Below are 20239 nucleotides of genomic sequence, written 5' to 3' on the forward strand. Positions count from 1 at the left end.
TCATTACGCAGGTTCTGCACCCATTTCTTGAGTATGTCGAGGCAGCTGTGAAGTAACCTGCATTGATGATGATTATTCCAATTTTTATGGTGCATCGACAACAAAGGAAATAATACATCAGAACATTGGTTTGGGTGCAACCAGTTAAAAATGAATATGTTGTTTAATAAATGCATTGGACAAATGTTAAAACATCAGTTTAAAACATGGTTTACAATCCCTGTATCTTTTAATAATTAAAAAGATTAAAAACTATTCTAAAAAGAATATGGGGAACTCTTCTAAAAAGAATTATAATCTCTCAGGAGCCTAAAGTGTAAGGTGTGTTTCTGATGTGAACATGTAAGAAAATATGCAAAACAGAGAGAGGCTAACCACAGTGCGTGCACTGAGGTTGTTCCTTCCTGTAAAGTAGAAACCAGTGGATGAGGAACGTGATACTTACCTGTACACCCAGCCGTATCACACTGCACAGATTATTCACTGGGCAGCCCTCATGACGAAACCTGTATTGAGAGACCACTTTTGCCTTAAAACTGCTACAAATAGCACGACACGCTACAAATTATTACTATCGTAACAAGCTGACGATACAGCTCAGACACAAAGGCGTTATTCAAGTCGCGCCACACCACCGTTACGTAGGATTCTTTGTCACAAATCAAACAAAGGCACAAAACAATACCAATACATGAAAAAATGTGATAATCGTGGTCTTATTATGACGTAATACCGAACTTGTGCGCGAAGGTAATTCAAAGAAATGAATGTGGCACTTGCTTCCGCAGAGAACACCGTGTACCATGCTAGCAATGCATGCAAAAAAGCGCTCGAGTGTTCGCACATATATTGATGACAACACTAGGTCCATTCTTTTCGCTTGCACCGCCTGCACCAGATCTGAACTGGGTTATTTGCGTGCTGCACTTTCCTGTTGAAAAGAAAGGCATTACTAATAAAGTTCCTTTCAGCTGGAAAGTGCAGCTCCCGAAAGCCCGTCTTGCGTGGAGTCCAAGGTAGTGCAGTCCAGTGCAAGTGAAAAGAATGCGCTTACCACCTGTGTAGTGTAACATGTTCTTTCAAGCATATTATGCATTCAAACTGTATTTGCCGCCGGGTAAAATGCAAGTGTGCTCGATTGAACGTCGGAAGAGCGATCAAGCAACCTGCATCCAGTGCTCGTTTTGGGCAAAAAAACACTTCATAATGGTCAAATAAATGTACAGAATGGACGCCTATTTATTCCTTGATGAAGAGTGACTCACCTGTATAAGTTTAGGCCCTGTAACCTTGCCAGTACGGTTGGTACGACCGTAATTGCAAGAAGTTGCCATGATCGCTGCGGCGGCTGTTTTGGGCACCGTAAGATGGCGGCCGGTTTCTTCACGCTCGCGCTCCCTATCCGCGATCCAGCCTTTTACAATCGAGATCAGTGCCCGTGACCGACAAGTGATCGGTCTCAGTTTTGCAGTTCGGTTGAAGTTGAAGTTTTGGAATTCACAGGGAAATGTGATGGCGGTGGCGAAGACGTTTGGTGCAAAACAGAGGGGTGATGCAAGAGGTGTAATCGTAGATCGTAGCTAGCGAGTTCCTGTGAGTGAGATTTGGCAACACTGGTGACTGGTTCTTATCATATTCCGAAACTTTGGGAACTGCAGCGGCTGCCGGTTGACAGGCCATTGAGAAGAAGTAAACAGTAACAAACTCGATTGCTACCTCCTCCTGAAGTAAATAATGGAGTTTGATGACAAAGCAGATCCTACAGATGACATTGACGACCCGGGTGCTGTATTCAACTTCCCATTTACGACGGACGGTGAGAGTGTGCGGTTCCTGAAAACGCACGGACGTATCTTTTTCGTCATACGGGGCTTACCGGGTACCAGAAAGAAGGTTCTTGGTGACTTTCTCAAGGAACTGTATAACGGCAGCAAAATGTATTGGGCGGACAAAGTATTTCTCGGACCAGTGGCCGAACCAAGAACGAAGAAAGCAGTGGGAGAGTCGCATACAATCTGCTATGCCAAGTGAGTTGCCAGTGATATGCCAAGCAAGCATATTGCCGATGCCTACAAACGCTATTGTAGGAGCCAAACCATGCATATAGTCCGGTGTCCTACGTCTCACGAATTTGTGAAGGTCATAAATTTAATGAGAAAGTTGCGCTTTTTGGTAGCCGTCACCATTTGAAAGTTGGCTCATTATGGAAACGGATTTGGGAAAGCAAGGCGAGTTGCCACAGCCGTACTAAACTAACCTAAAACTAAACGAACCAGTTTATGATGTGTTAGGTTAGTTTAGGTTTTAGGTTAGCGCAACTGCAGCAGCTTAATTGCCTTGCCTCCCAAAACCGTTTCAATGGGGGAGGGGAGAACGGTTGGGCGATCCCCCCCTCCCCCCCAAATTGCCAGTTTATATATCCCTCTCTCCCCACTACGTGCTCCGACAAAGAAACCGCCCCTGGCTGCACCTAACCTAAGACATCAAAGACTGGTTGGCTTAGTTTTAGGTTAGTTTAGTGCAGCTGTGGCAACTTGCCTTGCCTCACCATTTCGATAATGACGCGAAGCCGACTTTCAAATGGTGACGCCAGCCAAAAGGAATGTTTGATTTGGAGATGACGCAGTTCCTGAGCGCTAGAACTGCACGAAGCATGATTATTGACGTACACTACGTTAAATGCTTCCTCCATTGTGACTGCCACATGCTAGTCTTTCAATATGACGTGTTTGTTCACAGAATCGAAAAGTTTATGCAAGACAATGTTCCTGTCATCATAAACCGCAACAGCAATGTGCCTGTCTCAGAAGTGTCCCGCTACATTCGTCTCGCACTTCGCTTCGGATACACCGTTATTCTGGCAGAGACCAACAGCAAGGTTTCAACAAGCCCGGAGGTGAAGAGATCAAGCTCTTTATAAGCTCTGGCCAAATTTATATCTGAACCGCTGATAGTGACAATCAACGACATATGCTGATGACATTGGGTTTGTGAAACACATAGAAATCTTAAGGAGTATGCTAGAACAAAACCTCCGAAACTGGGACGTACGGGCGAGGGTAGCGCCATATTGAATCAGCTACCGTTGCCGTGGCGCATGCAAAAAAAGAATCCGGTAAGCATACACCAAACATAATGCAAAAAAAGGTTTTTGGGGCAGTAACACACAGCCCTAATCCATGAAACCCTAAGATTTCAAAGAAACAGACACGACACGGATGCCACATGGGGGCGCGGTCTCCGCCGCTGCCTCGACCATCTTTGGCTACAAGCCTGGATAGGGACGGACAGTGACGAAATCCGTAGCCAACAGAAGCAGCAGAGGAAGCGTTGCCAACAGTTTTCGGAATTGTGCCTCCTTTCACAGGCTAGAAGTACGTGACGTTTTCTCGGCTGATTCAATATTGCTGCCTCCGAGTGCATACGTTGAGAGAGGGAAGAGCCCTGTTCCAGTTTTTTGCTCTCCTCCGATCCTCCTCCCCACCTTTCCTTCTAGCCTCTCTCCGTAAGATTTCTGTGAAACATGACCAACAACTTTTGCCTCGAGTCATTTGGCTGCTGTGCTTCACATACCTAACACTAGGGCACACAGTGACTTAATGGAGAAAAGCTAGTGGCAGCATTTCAGTTCTAAGTAATGGGCTGCAAATTTTTCTGAAATATTTTTCATCATGACGCTAAAGTGTTTCTCCCATCAGAAATAAAAGTGTGGTTACATTGAGAGTGCTACAAAAGGAAAAGGATTCACCTGTTGCATCATTTGTGATGTAAGCACAGGACGGCCTCCCATTGGTCTCTGCAAATAATTTCCTGCTATGATTGAACACTCTATCTGCACTGCCATGTTGTGTCTCTTGAGTTTGAGAGAAGAAGAGGGAAAACATTTGTGGTGTCCTTTGTGATTAAATTACAAACAACACAATGAATGTATCCTGTTCCTTTTGTATTCCTGTCAAGCATTTCATTCTGTTTCATTCTGTGTAGAGATAAGAGTTCTATGGAACGCTTCTATGGCAGCCTTTAATTTGGTTTGGTCATCAACAGTCACATTAAAGAAGAGCATACTTATCTGCATCTTGTTGATTTACCTGGATGACAGGAGCTGTCTGTGTAATGGGGTATTGCTAGACAGTAGTTAGTCATGTCAAGCGAAGCTGTGGGAGGACAAAACTGGTAGACAAATCCCCAATGCTCTACAGAAAAATTGGATAAAAAAGCTGGCAAAAAAGAAAAGTTATATGCGCAATAGAAATATTCTAAATTCTGCAGTGAAAATTATTTCAACGCTTGCTCTATTGCCCAACCTTACGAGCTCCCGGAGCACCTGCTGTCCAGTGCCTGCTTTGGGGAAGCTGCCCCCAAAGCCCTGGGTGGCTGCACTTCTCACGCCCCCCCCCCCCCCTTCAGAACAACTTTGATGTATGCAAGTACGAGCCATACGACAGAAACATTGCCAACACATCAGTGTTTCCTATGTCAGTTTCAGGGCCCAAATGTGGACCCATCTTGCCGCTAGTCTAGCCTTGTCCAGTGGCAGAACCAGACGTCAGATTAGAGACGGGATTTCCCTCTTTTCCCTTCCCCACTTTGCACTTCAACAGCCCCCCCACCCTTCCCCAACAACCCAGGGTCTGGAGACCACGGCACCTAGATACAGAAGGCCTGCTTATTGCCTCCTCTCCCTCCTCCGCTATGTGAACATACAAAGTCAAAATTCGTCTGCTTCTGCGATTCGCCGCGCTACAAATTCAAGAACACGCAAATGATTGCACCTAACTTAGAACCTGTAGACTTGAATCTGCAGACAAAAAGTGCAACACGCTTTCCAGAAAATCAGGCTTAAGCAAGATATGGGACGCTTTTGCGCTTTATTTTCAAGTTTTCCCATTTAGTACGCGGGGACGTTCAATTACTACTCGCAGACGACGGTGGTTCGTCTCCATGGCTACGACCTCTGAAAGTACGTTCGTGATTGGCTACGGCCGTCGAAAACACAATCCCGATTGGCCGACTCTTAGTTGTTACGTCACATCGACGAGTAAGCAGGCTTTCTGTATCTAGATGGTGTTGGTCTAGATAGCTGTCCTGGTCAGCTATCATCACACGTTTATCCTGTACATACTAAGGTCTTTTGGCTTATGGCCATGTAACATGTACATGTCTTTTGTTGCAGCTGTTGAGGCTGTCAAACACAAAGCGACTGGGGAAAGCCTACCTGAAAAACAGGGTAAAGCAGTGGGAAGAAGTCTACCCACTGTACACGGGATGGTTTCTGAGACCATCGGATGGGTTTCATCTGCAGATGCGCTACGCTGAGATCTCAAGTGTTGCTGCCAAGAAAGGTAGGTGGTCGCAAGAAATACAGGGCGTCTACCTGTATTTTGTTGCACCAACATCCTGTGACCAATGCACATTTAGAAAGCTGAATATTTTGCCTCTAACTCATTGAAGCTCTGAAGTTATAAGGCCCCTGGTTTCCTGCTGCGGCAAATTCAAAATTCCATGGCACGGACTTGTAAATTGCGGGATTTTCCGCGGCAATGAATCAACGGCTGCTTGAAGCGAGAAACACTTTTTATCGGATAATGTGGGAACAAAAATTATTTTATAAACTTACAGATTCAAAGCACTGTTGTGGCTCAGCATTACATGATACATATCTCGTATTCTATTCTCTGACAGCGACTGCCATCTGTCACCTACAATCATTTTATACATGCTGAAAGGTCTTTCAGAATCTATAGAGTTTATAATTTATAATTGACAAATACTTGATCGCATATTTTGTGCACTTTTTCTCCAAAAATGTTGGAGAACTTGGGGGTGCACAAACTGCGCGGGAACGTTCGTTACGATAATCAAACTACGCAAAATTTCAAAATTTTAGTATGCTGGTCATATAGGCTATTGGTAGACTCGATATTGAAGTTATCACTGCATTGCACAAGCATGAAAGAAGTACCCAAATACCGCACAACCGCCGACGGTCGGGAGGCAAAATGCCGACTCACTACCGCTCATATACCGGTGAAATACGTCGCCGCTGCTGGAAGACGCTGCTAGTCGCATTTGACAACCGATAGCACGCTATGTTTGCCAACTTTGTCGTGTTGGGCTGTAAGGTTTGTCATAGCATGTTTGTCCAGCGTTTATTTCCGCGTTTTGTGGTTCGAGTGACAGTACCGTCCATCGCGTCAGTGGACCATCACCCGAAAGTGTGCGCAAATCGAACAAAAGCATCGCAATAACTTCAGTAGCACTGACGGTGTTGCGAAAAGCAATTGCGCACTACAGTCGCTGAGGCGCGCATGCCAGATATCCGCGCGCGAAAATGTGGGTGCGCAAATTATGCGATTTTTTGTTTTCTTGTAATTTTTAGTGCTAAACTAGGAGTGCTAAACTATGCGCAAATTATGCTATGGCGCAAAATATGCTAGTAAATATGTATAAAGGTTACGCGTACCTTGGAGCAGTTGCGCGCGTGTGCAGCACGTGCTTTTATCTGATGGTATTTGCGTGAGCATGTAATACTTCTCCCGAGACGCTGCCCGTCGTAGTAACCGTCCGCATCACGTCAATCGCGTCCTTCGGATTTCCGCGAAATTCCGTGGCAAACGAAGAATTCCGCGAGATTTCACGGAATTGCGGAAAACCTGTGGCTTAGTTATATATATTAAGGTGGACTCTGTCACAAGAAGATATTTTGATAAGTCAGTAAATGGCCTCAGGAGTTTCAAGTAGGTCTGTTCTGCCGTACCTACAACCAAACAAAACTGAGTGAAATCTTCTTTTAAATGTCTTCCTGCATGTCAGTTGGTACAGTGTGTTTCGATTTAGCACTTAGCTTTGTTGAACAGACTCTTTCACCATCAAACCTCTTAATCAGTTGTAGGAGAAAATTGAAATAGGTTGCAACACTTCACATCATGACATGCTCGATAAACAAATGCAAGAGATGTTTATTTGCATGTGAACCTCTGTTTAAAGTAGTACAGCAACGGTGTGGTGACGTTCCAGGGCAATACTTGTGGCGGATTCGGGCGATGTATTTCGATCCGTAAGTGAGAGGGTGCCTGCCTTGTTCAAGTTCCACGCAAGAGCCACCCTGGGGCAGACATTATCTGAATTCATTAGGCATTGTCGCCACCAGAGGCGCTGTGCACAAGGAACACTTCTGGCTTGAGCTTTTGTAGCGGAATCAGAAAAGGCACCATGGAGGGAACTGCCCAGTGCTGCATCATCTAAACTTATTGCTCTTGTGAAGGGCAGGAAAATGTGTCCATTCGAAATCACCATTGAAGCCTCTCTAGGCCAGCTATACTCTTGCCCTGTAACTGTACAGTAAAACCCCGTTAAACCGTACTCGCTTAAGCCGTAGTTCCGGTTTAACAGTAGTTGTGTTGAATCCCGGAGCAGGTTGCCATTCAGCTCAATGTATTCTACGCCCGCTTAAACCGCAGTCGTTTTTTCCGTACATATCGGATAATCCGTAGCTCTTCCACATTCCGTGACGCGTGAACTCGTCCTTTCTGTGACCTCGCTCCGCGAGCGGACAACAGCGCTCACGCAAAACAAAGGAGAAAAGGAAATTCCAAGAGGTCAACTTGGGACGTGACTCATGACTACGACGCACACGTGGACGCCCTTCCCCTGTATGACGCGCTTTCCCCAAAAAGAGGAGAGAGTGAAAACTGAAAGTTATCGCTATCGCATCGCGCGTGTCATAGCAGTCTTTGTAGTCTCAGCTCTGGAACGCCCTTCACGTTTACTGTTTTCTGCGACCATCGGTGATCGTCGAATACCCGCAAGCTACGCCATGCCCAAGCAATCGGTAAAGCACCGAGTTCTGACAGTGAAGGAGAAGCTCGAGCTTATTCAAGCGATTGAACGAGGAGTCAAGAAGGCAGCACTAGCTCGTGAGAAAGGATTGCCCCTGACCACTGTCTGCACGATCTGGAACTCCAGGGAGAAACTGTGGAACTCCGACGCAGCAGCCAACCTGAAGAGGTGCCGTTTACGTGGATCTTCCTATGCAGATGTCGAAGAGGCATTGGTGTTGTGGCTGAAGAAAGCAAGGAGTGAGAACCTGCCTGTCAGTGGCCCGCTTCTCGTCGAAAAAGCGCGGACTTTCGCGTTACAACTGCGACATGATGACTTTGTGTGCAGCAACGGATGGCTTGCAAGGTTCAAGGCGCGCTACAACATTGTTTCTAAAGTGGTGTCCGGCGAAAGCGCGGAGGCCAACAAAGACGGCGCAGAAGCGTGGGAAAACGGACAGCTTCGCCAAATCCTGCAAGACTACGATCCTGAGGACATTTTTAACATGGACGAGTCGTCATTATTCTTCAAGTTGCTGCCTAACAGGACCCTAGCCTTCAGTGGTGAGACTTGTTCTGGTGGGAAGCACTCGAAAGATAGGATTTCCGTCGCGTTTGCCGTCAACATGACTGGGAATGAAAAACTCCCGCTACTGGTTATCGGAAAAGCGGCGAAGCCGCGATGCTTCAAGGGAGGAAGACTGCCGTCCAACGTTCTCTACCGCAACAACGGGAAGGCCTGGATGACTGCTGTTCTGTTCGAGGAGTACGTCCGTCTCCTGGACCGTCGTTTTGCCGCAAAGAACAGAAGAGTGGTTGTCGTGCTGGACAATGCATCTTCGCACGTCGATGTGGCCAACCTCACCGCGATCAAGTTAGTCTTTCTTGCCCCCAACATGACATCGTTGTCGCAGCCCCTTGACCAAGGGGTTATACGGGTCGTAAAGCAGCTGTACAGAAAGAACCTGCTGCGTAGGATGCTCCTAGCAATGGAGAACGGCAAGACGTATTCAATTGACCTGTTGGGTGCCATCCATCTCCTTGCGTTCTCCTGGGCTCAGGTGGAGTCAACGACAGTGCAGAACTGTTTCAGACACGCCAAGTTTGTGTGTGCGGACAACAACAGTGCTGCTGCTAACACGGTGGAAGTTGAAGACTCATCCTGTGACGACCTCCTTTCCGAGATATTGGAACGCCAGGGCTCTGCTGAGAGTGTCTCCTTCGGGGCGTTTCGCGATGTAGACAACGATGTTGCAACATCTCCCGGGTGGTCCGACGCAGACATCATAGCTGCTGTGGCTCCAACCGTGCCTCCGGAAGACCCCCAGGCTGACGACGATGACACGGAGGAGGAAACCGAAGATGTGCCGTGCCCCACGGTTGCGGATACTGCTCGAGCGTTAGACGTGATGCGCTTGTTTGCAGAAAAAAAAGGACTAATGGAGCAGCTGGCTCCCGGTTTGAAAGACTTTGAGGCCGCGATTCTCGCCGCGAGATCGGTGCACCGACAGTCGAAGATTACCGATTTCTGCAATTCTGTGAATTAAAGCGATATTTGACGTGTTTTCTTCCAACAAACATCGTTCTGTGTGTGATTCCCTCTCTCATTACGAAGGTATGTGGTTATCTCGTATTTTCGGATATGCCGTAGTGCCGCTTAAACTGTAGTTTTGCTGCGTCCCCGCCAGGTACGGTTTAACGGGGTTTTACTGTAATAAAATTACCGTATTTGCTCGCATATTGGACGCACCCCAACTTGAGTGCCGAAATACTGGTATTTTTTGTTCCCAGCACATTAAACGCACCCCGACATTAGTAGCACGGCCGGACCGTCTTGCACAACGCCAGCCAGACAGTGTATCGCGCAGCCACTCGTATGGCGCAGGCAACGAGAAGTAGTGCCTGGTGCCAGAGTGATGAATGATGAAGGCGACAAACATTGAGGACTTTTTCGTCAACACTTGATGGAATGGAAGATGATTTGACATGGGAGAATCGCGACGTTCAATTCCAAGGAGATCGCCGTGGACATCTTGGATTAACAATGATAGTTTCTTATGCAACTTGAGGCCTTGTATGTGATTGTCCCTTCTATGTTGTTCCAGCCTCAGAACATCAGTTCTCTCATCTTGGATTAAATCGCGATTATCAAGCAAAATCACGAAGTTCGATTCCGAAGATATCGCCGCAGATACCTCGGAATAAACCTCGGCGATGAGGCAGAATCGCAACTTTTGATTCTGGCAAGATCGCCGTGGATACCTTAGAATAAAATGGGACATTTCAAGAGAACGTAGGAGTTCGCCCCTCACTGTGAGGCAGATCGTTATGTTTTTTACCAAATTACCAGCAGCAGCCTATAGCATGCCTGAGAGACTAGTGATGGGCAAAGCGGTTCAATTTCATGAACTCGTTCATTCGGCTCAGTTAACCTCAGTGAACTGTTTAAAAAAGTCGTTCATTCATTCCACTCTTCGTGACGTCATAGCGCCACGTGACTGATACACATGGTGTTTGAGTCGTCAGAGGCTTGGTTGGAGCCACGCATCCCCAGCATGTTCTGCTTCTACGGTCGCACAACACGGTACACTCTTAATAAACAAGAGAAAGCTAAAGCTGGTACCGCAAATTTAATAACAATTAAAGTGCACTAAAATGCAAAAACAAGTTCACTTCAAATTAAGTTACACACTATGTTAATTTCGTGCTTGTTATTCAAAACTTTGACTCTGTTACGAAGCTACGATCAAAATTATACTGGACTCTTTCTTGATTCCGCGCTAAGCAGTGAACGTTTTTTCAGCTGGTGCATCGGTGTCCTTAGTACACGCTGCGCGTGCGTGTGCATGCCATGCCATGGAGCAGGTCAGTGAAAAACATAGTGCGTGTTGCGCAGCGGACGGGAGTCGCTGTCCGAAGGACCTGAAGATAAATGCTGTCAGTGTCGTTCGCGAGAACTGTTGTGGGCTACAATTCAGTGAATTGGTATTGAAAAATGCAGCAGTGCGCGTAATGCCTCCTATACAGTAAACCCTCGTTAACTCGAACTCGCTTATCTCGAAATATCGGTTATCTCGAATATTTTTTGCGTCCCGATCCATGTCCCAATGCTTCCTATATATTTGGGCCCTTTTAAGTCGAAGCTTTTTTTTGCCAGAGTACGGATATCTCGAAATCCCATCACCGGTAGGTCAGCGTACCTACGGCTGATAACGTGCATTCTTCGGTCCCCCAGGCTAGGTCAAGGTCAAAGCCTTCAGTCCTAGTGACTCACGCCTCACGCGCCGCTTGCTGTGGCAGGTAGACAGCACTCCCCTTTCCACCCAACGTCACTCCTCCTCCTCCTCCTTTGCATTCGTCCGAGCATCTCTCGTTTCGTTCTTCGCGGCGCCATCGCGCCATGATGGCTGAACAACGCGCATGAAAGTCCCTGACTTTGGAGCGGAAGGTGGCACTTATCAAAGGCCTGGTAGCAAGTTCATCAAGCCAGTAGCATGAACTGTTTCATTCATCCGGGTTTCTGGTCTTCCACCGCCGTACCGGAGCCAGCAGACCACTTCAGTGGCTGTGATGAATTGTGCAACGACGTGATTCGCCTCGCATGTTTTGGGGAGAGTGACTTAGGACTTGAACATCGAGGACCGTCTGGCTGACCACTCTAAACCCATAATAAGGAAGGAAGGAAGGAAGGACTATGCGCTTTACGACGGCGATGTTCCAGTAGCGGTGAACTGAGTGATACAGAAATCGTCGAGAGTGGCCGCGGTAGTGACGTGCCGGGAGGAGCGTCTCATGCGTTGCACTGAAGTGCTTGAATATGCTTTCTTGTTCACAGACGCAAATACCAAGCAGATTGCTATTACGGAGTTATTCAGTCTCAGATGATGTTAAAAAATAAATGGCTTCGGAATTGTTTACGAGCCCTATTACTGTAGGAACGCTTTTTTTTTTTTACGTTTCATAACATAGCGCATTGTTTGTGGTAACATCGTGGCAACGTAATTTTCGCTGTTTGCTTAACTCGAAACCCCGCTTATCTCGAAATTTTTTCCGGTTTTTACGACTTCGAGTTATCGGGGGTTTACTGTATATGGAACACTACGATCAGACCCGTTTCAAATCCATATACGCACGATAGGCATGTGCACGCTTCTCCTGCTGTCTCAGAGGATGCCACCAATCTTTGCCTCCTGGGGATACCATTTGTTGCCGGCAAAGAGGCGCCGTTGTCATTGTGTTTTTATCCTAAACGGTAGCGTTGTGTGAACTAATTTTATTTGAATTGTACTAGTTAAAACACCGACCTTTATTTGGGAGCAAGTTGTTTTTAGCATTTTAGTGCCCCTTTAATGAGAGTAGCAGACAGCAAATTTGAAATCATCCACGCGGGTCAGGATAAGTCGGAACACTTCACCTGACGTCTATCCTTCTGTCTTAGTCCTTTCTGCTGCGGAAAGTCCAAATGAAATCCTTCCTGTCACAAGTTAAGACTGAACACAAATTCAAGCGAGTGATGCCACCAGCAGAAATTGCTGGACAAAGATGAGACGACGCCATATACATAAGTGATGTACCGAATTTTCTCGAATCGAAGACGACCTTTTTTTTTTTTTTTTTCAAAATCCCGTGTTCCGAAGTCGGGGGACGTCTTACATTCGAATATCCGCGCCACAACGACGTCAGGGGAGAGGTGGGAACGGGCGACACGATCGGGCCATTTGCACGGCGCAACAGATACCACCTGTTGTGGTTGTCGGCGCCAGTCAGTGCGATACAAACAAAGCAATGCAAATGGGGACTGACAGTCATGGCGTCGTCACTGCTGCTTTCGAAGTTCGAACGCAAAGTTATCGCTTTCGCCACTGAATGGAGCAATAATTTAGTGTCAGCTAGGTGGTTTCAAGTATTGGAAGTACAGTAAATGCTAGAACATGGCTAAAGCAACAGGGAGAGGTTAAGAATTGTGCCAGCGCAGTGGATTTTGGACACTTCATTGATTCTTTGGACTGACAGAGGCAGCGTAACCTTTGCGGACAGCCTCGCAAATCTTTCCAGGTCATACATAACAAACGAACACTTGGTGCTTGAGGCACAGGAGAAGAACGCGATAGATAAGAGCCCCCTTAACCTGGCAGTCACGGTTGAAAAATGTGGCAACGCAAGCACATTTAGTAGTACACCACCAAAATGACATGTAAGGATAATCTCAGGTAAAACATACGGTCCCTAGCACCAGCGGACACAGTTGCTCTACGCGGCACGGCTTAGGGAGAAGGAGGCAACCATGTACTTTTACTGCTTTAGATAGCTGAAAGTAGAGTGCAGCTCTCATCGGCGCTTCCTTCCTCTCGCTGCAGAAGAGAGGTGAGAAATCTCGGAAAGCAGTGACGCTCTAATTTCGAGATGAACTGAACCGGTGAAGGAGTATTTTCATTGTTGGTGAACGAGTTCATTCAGTTAAAGCAAGTGAGTCGTTCAGTTTGAACGGTTCATTCGCAAACATCAAATCACTTGTTCCTGACACAACCTAGGAACCTTTAAACTCTTTCTGAGAGGCTGTGACTGAGATTGATGTCGCTGTGATGCTGGGGAACCTGACCTGAGAGCCATTCAGCTCTGAATATACTGCTCCTTGAGTGCTCCTTTGAAGGGACACAAGAGCAGGGGCTGGGTGTTGAGGGTATCCCAAGCGAAAAATATCTCCAAGTGGAACCACTTGCAAGTTGTTTATGAAATAAATACCCGTTTGAGAAACTACTTAGAAATAGTTCACTTAAAAAAAAAAACTTGCAAGTGTTTCCACATGGAAAATCACTTGCACGCTGTTCCACTTTGGAACCCATTTGCAAGTGTGTCCGCTTCAGTTGACAGCTTATAGCCAGTCCTAGACACGTATTTTACAGCAGAGAACTTTTACTACTTAACATAGCCCACAACAGCTCTGACCAGATCCTCTCTGACTTCCAAGTGGACACACTCGGCAAATTAATGGTTCTATTTAAAACCACTTTGCTGACCAAGTGGTTCCACTTTGACCCACTTTGCTGTTCAAGTGGTATTCCACTTTGTTTTTTCACCTGGCATGGCAGAATTCCCCCTTTGGAAAAACGATAAAACATCATACAGTCATTGCTTCATAAAGGCGAGATGTCTGGGCGGCGGTCGTTTGGAAGGTGCGGAGCAGACAAGCTCAGAAAGAATCTGCTAAGCCACTTGACTGCAGGACTGCACTGTTAGGTGACTGCGTTATGATTGGCGTACAAAAGCATGTTACTGTGATGTTTTTGTGGCCTGGGCTCCCCCTGCTGTAGAGGCAATGCTGACCTATAAACCTCGTTTATATAATATCTATGCACTTTTGGGGAGATTAAATTTGTGAACGAGACTGTCTAACAAGTTCAACCATTGTAGTACATGTTTCATATACAGTGAACCCTCGTTAACATGACCATCACCGTTCCCGCAGATTTTAGTACCTAAAGCGAATTTTCAGACTTAACAAGGAACGCACCCTCTGCTGACGCAGAACAAAGGCCTACGTAATTATTACGATTTATTTTCTGACAAAGTCCATTATCAATGTCTGCTTGGAGCAATCGTCAGTAATCGAGTTTTCTAAATGAATAATTAGCACCATCTTGGTGGGAGGTCGGGCTCCCTTTAACACAAATGCCGAGCCGTTTCTTCATTCTGGCTGTCAACTCAGTCCTTCAGCTCGCTTCATCCCGGCCATTCTTACGTGCGTAACAGCATCAGCACAGCGTGACCTCGTCCCCTAGCCATCACCTTTTTAAGCACTTCAGCGCTTTGGCGGTCGGAAAAGTGCTGCGAGTGTAATCCCAAGGTGAACAATGTGAGGAGTCGTCCCTTCTTTAACATGTGTCACCCTCTGCTAGAGGTAGCGGCAAAATGGTTTCCAAGAAAAACAGTCATGAAGCCAGTATGTCAGGTTATCAGGTGTCATGCTTACGAGGGTTCTCTGTACACGTTTCCGGAGGCAATTCTCACTTTAATGAGTGAGACATCTTGAGGTCTCAACATAAAAGGTGTAACAGTTCAGCTGATCTGTATGCATGATGTACACTTTGCTTGCTCTTTTTGAAACGTGTGGAACTCACGTTACAGGGTGGAACATTCCAAAAATTTGTCACGCCGAGGCCCTCGTCTTCTGTCTCGGACGGCTGTGCTCATTTGGAAAGGAACCCGAAGACCAGGTCTACTGTGACAGCGACAAGGTTTGTTCACTGAGCACACTGAATTTTTATCAACGTACGAGGAAGTTTCTTGGTCGCCTTCTATGCAAAAGTACTTTGAGATTTTTCCTGCGCTTTACTACATTACTTGTCGATTTCTTACTTCTTGCTTTCTCTATTCTTCGGCCTGCATAGGATCAAGATTGTCACCATGAAATGCCTTTGCTCATTAGTTGTAAATAATTTTATTACATTTTATTTATTTAATTTTATATTGACATCGGCGTTAATTATTGTACAAACATGATCACGTGTCTAGCCTGTGCAGAAGTAGATTTTCGAGGGACGATGTCAGTCCATTGGGTTCTTTTCTTTTTGTTAGGTGAAAGACAGCTACGGCTCAAAGCATACATTGGCCATATTCGGATATGCAGTAGTGGACAACATTGTTCTTGCTGCGGTTAATCTAAACGAAGACCAGCAGTCAATGATTGACAACCCAGACGACAAGGAGGAGTGCTCAGTCAAGACTGCTGCTGGTATCCAGGTGGACGACTGGGAGGCAACGAAATGTTCCGTTAACATTGAAGACATTGTTTGTGCAACTACGGACCGAGAGGAACCATCAAAATTGGAAAAATTGGACCAAGTCCCAAGCGCAGACACGGTCAGCTTTATTGTTCTGGGCCGCACAGAGAAGCATCAAGGGCGTGATTTCATTTATGACAAGGAGCTTTGCAACTCGTTGAAGAGGTTTTCGAGGGAGAGGATGAGCGAAGGAGTTCCACGTGGGGAACAGCTGTCTCTCGACCAAATAGACATCTACAAAGTGGAAAATGAGTTTCTGATCGTGGACAGCAGGACTGTTCAACTGGACTCTGTGTTCACCGGGTTCTACCAGAGCTACAGCGTTGCGTAAGCACAGTTTTGTTGTTCCTCTTGTAGCTTAAGTTTTTGCTGCACACACTGAAAGTACAAACACAAAGATTTCATGAAGGCTGCCATACTGCCTACCACTGCTGCCACATTCAGGATTTCCAAACGTTTCGAGACAATGAAGTCTTGTGGGACAGTGCAGTTGCGGCTCAGAACTATGGAGAAAAGCAGAGACCACTTATAACTAGAGCCTGAAGTTTTCGGGAACTGTTTTTTTTTTTTCTGAATGTGGGGAGTAAAAGACTGTTAGATAAACACTTGCCCTAAATTCATGCAAATTCAGGTGGAAAAACTTTCATAACCCTAATTTCGCGGAGAAATTGGGCTCAGTTACTCCAACTAACTGAACTGGTTCGCTGCAAATGGTGATGTAACTGCATTTGCTGCCAAACAAGTTAGTGTGCATTCCTACAGACGTCTCAGTGAGGGCAACGTGAGTGTAAAAATCCGGTTTCACCCTAAAGAGGCAACCTTCAATTCGGGGTGTAAACTCGTGGAAGAATAAGGTTAAACCCTAAAACTTAAGGCTCTACTTATAACATACCCGCTTACAGGGTGGGACCGCTTATAATGTGGCATTTTCAGACCCCCAATATTCTTCCCATAGAACATAATGTATAGGAATACCGCTTATAATGGTCGATCCCGACACGGGATGCAGGTTATAGTGCAGTCACCTACATTCTCATTGAAGTAGATAAAAGACCGAGCACATTTGTCAGCGAATTCCCAAGCGTGAATCACCCATCACTTCTTCTCACATGCCTCTTTTATCTCTTCGTGACGAGGCGGGCTAGGGTGTCGTGTGAGGAGGTTGGCCGCCCAGAAAAGCTTCCGACTTCTCTTTACATCACGTCACCCGTCTTAGTGACGCCATCTGTGACACAGTCAGTGCGCAAGACTTGTGGCACAATGTTGTAGAGAACGACTTTGTTTCTTAAGCGGACACCAATGTCTGCATCTGCGAGCGAACAGCCACCGATGAAGCGATAGTGAAAGCTGTCCAGGACCGTGAGGCGTGTGTGCTAGAAAAAGACTCTGATACTGATCGGGACTTTGTGGCAGTGGAGATGTCCAGCAAAGAGGCGATAGAATGTGTGCACAAACCGTGGGACTTCTATACCCAGAATGAACTGAGCGATGAGGCATTCAGTTTCTGCGCTGTCGTTGAGGACGCTGTAGTGCAGGACATGGTCGGGAAACTATGCCAGACTAAAATCACAGCATTTTTTCAGGCTCCCTGAGAATGTTAATTGTTTTCTCTGCAAGGAATCTCTGCGCTGTGCAGTCTGGTTCAAAAGATGGTGTAACAGAAAGATTGGTACTCAATCTCGGGGATGTATTGGCCTAAAAAAGTGATATTTGGTTATAGTGTGGTACCGCCTATAGTGCAGATTTTTGGCAGTCCCGCGACGTATGTTATAATTAAATGCATAGATTGAGAAGTTACCCGTCAAAAAGAACTCATTACAAGTTAAGTTACCGTGAGCAAAATGTAACTAAGTTAACAACGAAGTTCTTCAGCATGAAATGTAACTCGCAGTTACTGAGTTACTTTAAAAAAAGAACGAGTTACTTCCAAGTTACTCCTGACACAAAATAGCATTACGCAGGTGCAGCATGCGTGAGCAATTGAGTTAGACCTTGAGTTGCCCGCGGAGGAGTGCAACATGCTTAGATCGTCCAACAATAGACCTCTCCCTGTTTGTAAACAAATGACGTCATAGTGTTCGACAGCGCCGAAATTTGGTAGAATTGAACTAGGCTCGAAGCTAGAGGTGAACAAGGTCGCACCCGAAAGCCACGGTCTTGAGGGGGTTACGACATGGTCCCTTAAAGGGACGTGACTCTCGGTCCTACTTTTCTTTCAATTGCTTTCAATGGGAGACAGCGAACAAGTGCCCGTTCGTGGAACCCAGCCCTCCTTCCGATTTGTTTCGGTTTCAGTGTGTCTACCAATGTCATGATGACATTTCTCTGGTAGAGGTCTATTCGAACGCTTTGCACCTTACCCCCCGTGGGCACACAATGGTTCAGCTTCATTTCAATGGCAGCGGTTCTTACTTCCTGAATAAAATAGTGTCATTGATTGAATATCACGTTTTATGGGGGAAACTGCCATGAAGGAACCGGAGAGAAAGCTAGAAAATATGTGGACGTGAGTGAAAAGCGAGTTAAAAGTAACTTGGAACTTAACCTAAGTTACTTTGGCAATGTTACCTGAAAAAGGAACGAGTTCCTCTGAAAGTTACCACGGCGCAAAAGTACTGAGTTAAGTTACAAGTTACCAAAAAAAGGAACTTAGTTACAGTAACGAGTTACCTCGAACTCTGATTAAACGTGATAAAACCCTCAGTGCAAGGAAAGACGAGGACAGAACACACTGTGTGTCCCGTCCTCATCTTTCCCTGCACTGAGGGTTTTACCAAAAAAAAAAAAAAAGAGGAAAAGCTGAGCATTGCATGGGGGTCAGGCTGGTTTGTTGGCCGGGTAAGGCATTCTTTTGACTGGACTGGACCATTCTTGGGTATTTCACTGTAGTCCTTGACAGGGCCTGGATCGGGCTCCGGCCTGTGCTACACCACAGTTAGTTAACCGCAGTCGAATTTCATAGCCCACTGCTCTATAATTATAGCCTGAAGTTTTCGGGAAATATTTCTCTCCCAATTCGGGTATAAAAATCTAGGAAATCAACATGTGCTCTAAATTCATGCGAATTCAGGTGGACAAACTTCCAGTATGCTAAATTCGGGGGCAAAATCGAGCTCTATTACTCAAACAAACTGTACTGGTTTGTTACAAACGGTAATGTAATTATGCTTGCTGCAAAACAAGCTAGTGTGCATTCCTACAGACGTTTCATTGGGGGCAATTTTCCGGGTAAAAATCAGGTTTCACGCTAAAGGGGCAACCTCCAATTTGGTATAAAAATTTGGGGAGGAAATGGGTTAAACTCTAAAACTTCAGGCTCTATTTATAATGGACGGGCCAGGCTGGAGGACAGCTTATAATAAAACACTGATAATATTGATATCAATATATCAATTTTAAAAGTGCTATACTACTCACACAGGAAGGTGAGGGTCCAAGGTGCTAGCACTGGTGCTAGCGCACTTTGACCTAGTCAACTACCTCCATTTCATTTGCCACTAATGTTTGTGTTCCATGATGAGTAATGTGCAGGTCAAAATACTCTGATGCACTTGCAGGGCGTTACACATTGTCTAGTATCCTGTGAAGTTCAGTGACTGCAGTTCTCTTTTTCAGGACTCCTCTTTGCAAATACTTCAACTCACGAAAGGGATGCCTGAATGGACCAGTCTGTAAATATAGGCATAAGCCCCTCTAACGTCGATGCTGCACACACTGCGCATGACTAATAGAGTTATGTGCATAGATTATATATGGGCATGCTGGAAGAATCAATGCTTAGAGCTTTGTGTTTTAGTGGTCATACTAGCAAAACCTCCCATCTCCTAGTTTGCATCATTGCCGTATGGGGTAAAACTCACCCATGCAAGAAACCCAGAAACAAACTTTCTCTGTGTGCTGGCTTCACCTCACAGTATGTATGTTCTGTAGTAAATTCACAAGTCCAAATCCAACTGAGCCATTCCCCTCCTCGGAGCATATGTCAGAATGTTTTTATCTGTTTTTATTATTACCTTTTTTGTCGTCCAACAGCATGGTACATAAAATAAAATATCAACAATACAACAGCCTTCAAAATGCAACAGGCAGAAAATATTGTTGCATCTTGTGGTATCTTGGGCTAAAGAGTGCGTGTTGCTTGACATAGGACGCCTGCAATAATATACAGGGTGTTTATTTTTATTCGTTACAGAATATTTATTAAAAAACTAGCAGAGCAAAATAGATGCCGTTTTTGCAGTTAAGTTGTACGGCCAGGCTGACATCCCCTCGAAGAAAGTGTGCAACTACAAGATGACTAATTACTGTGGGAATATTTATCCCACTCGCGGGTCCCCCTGTCCATTCTGCCGTTGAAGAAGTACACAAGCAACCAAAGAATAAGCAAACGGACAACAGTTTATTCCCATACCGGACCAAACCCAGCCCACCGTTCTCTGACCAAACCAACGCCCGGAGCAGCTGTCTGCGTGCCAAGCCAGATAGGCCCAGGGAAGCCTCTCTCCTGTGCTGCATGCGCAGCTTCGCTTTTATACCAAAAGTACTGCTCATACATGACATCACAACCACGTGTGCGCACCACCCACACCACATTCCGAGAAGACATATATGATTATGTCATCGCAATCTGAGAGCGATGCA

The 20239-nt window shown here is 45.8% G+C and overlaps 1 protein-coding gene across 1 annotated transcript; it reads left to right on the top strand.

Annotated features, from left to right (window-relative positions):
- Positions 1-1445: 1445 nt before the first annotated feature.
- LOC135391618 (2',3'-cyclic-nucleotide 3'-phosphodiesterase-like) lies at positions 1446-19555 on the top strand. The gene is made up of 6 exons (XM_064621937.1): positions 1446-2027; positions 2740-2896; positions 5174-5342; positions 14943-15052; positions 15393-15925; positions 19214-19555. Exons 1-6 carry the CDS (start codon positions 1735-1737, stop codon positions 19293-19295), a joined length of 1344 nt encoding a protein of 447 aa, XP_064478007.1. The 5' UTR covers positions 1446-1734; the 3' UTR covers positions 19296-19555.
- Positions 19556-20239: the final 684 nt, after the last annotated feature.

Source organism: Ornithodoros turicata, chromosome 4 (assembly GCF_037126465.1).
Source record: "Ornithodoros turicata isolate Travis chromosome 4, ASM3712646v1, whole genome shotgun sequence".
NCBI classification, from domain to species: Eukaryota; Metazoa; Arthropoda; class Arachnida; order Ixodida; family Argasidae; genus Ornithodoros; species Ornithodoros turicata.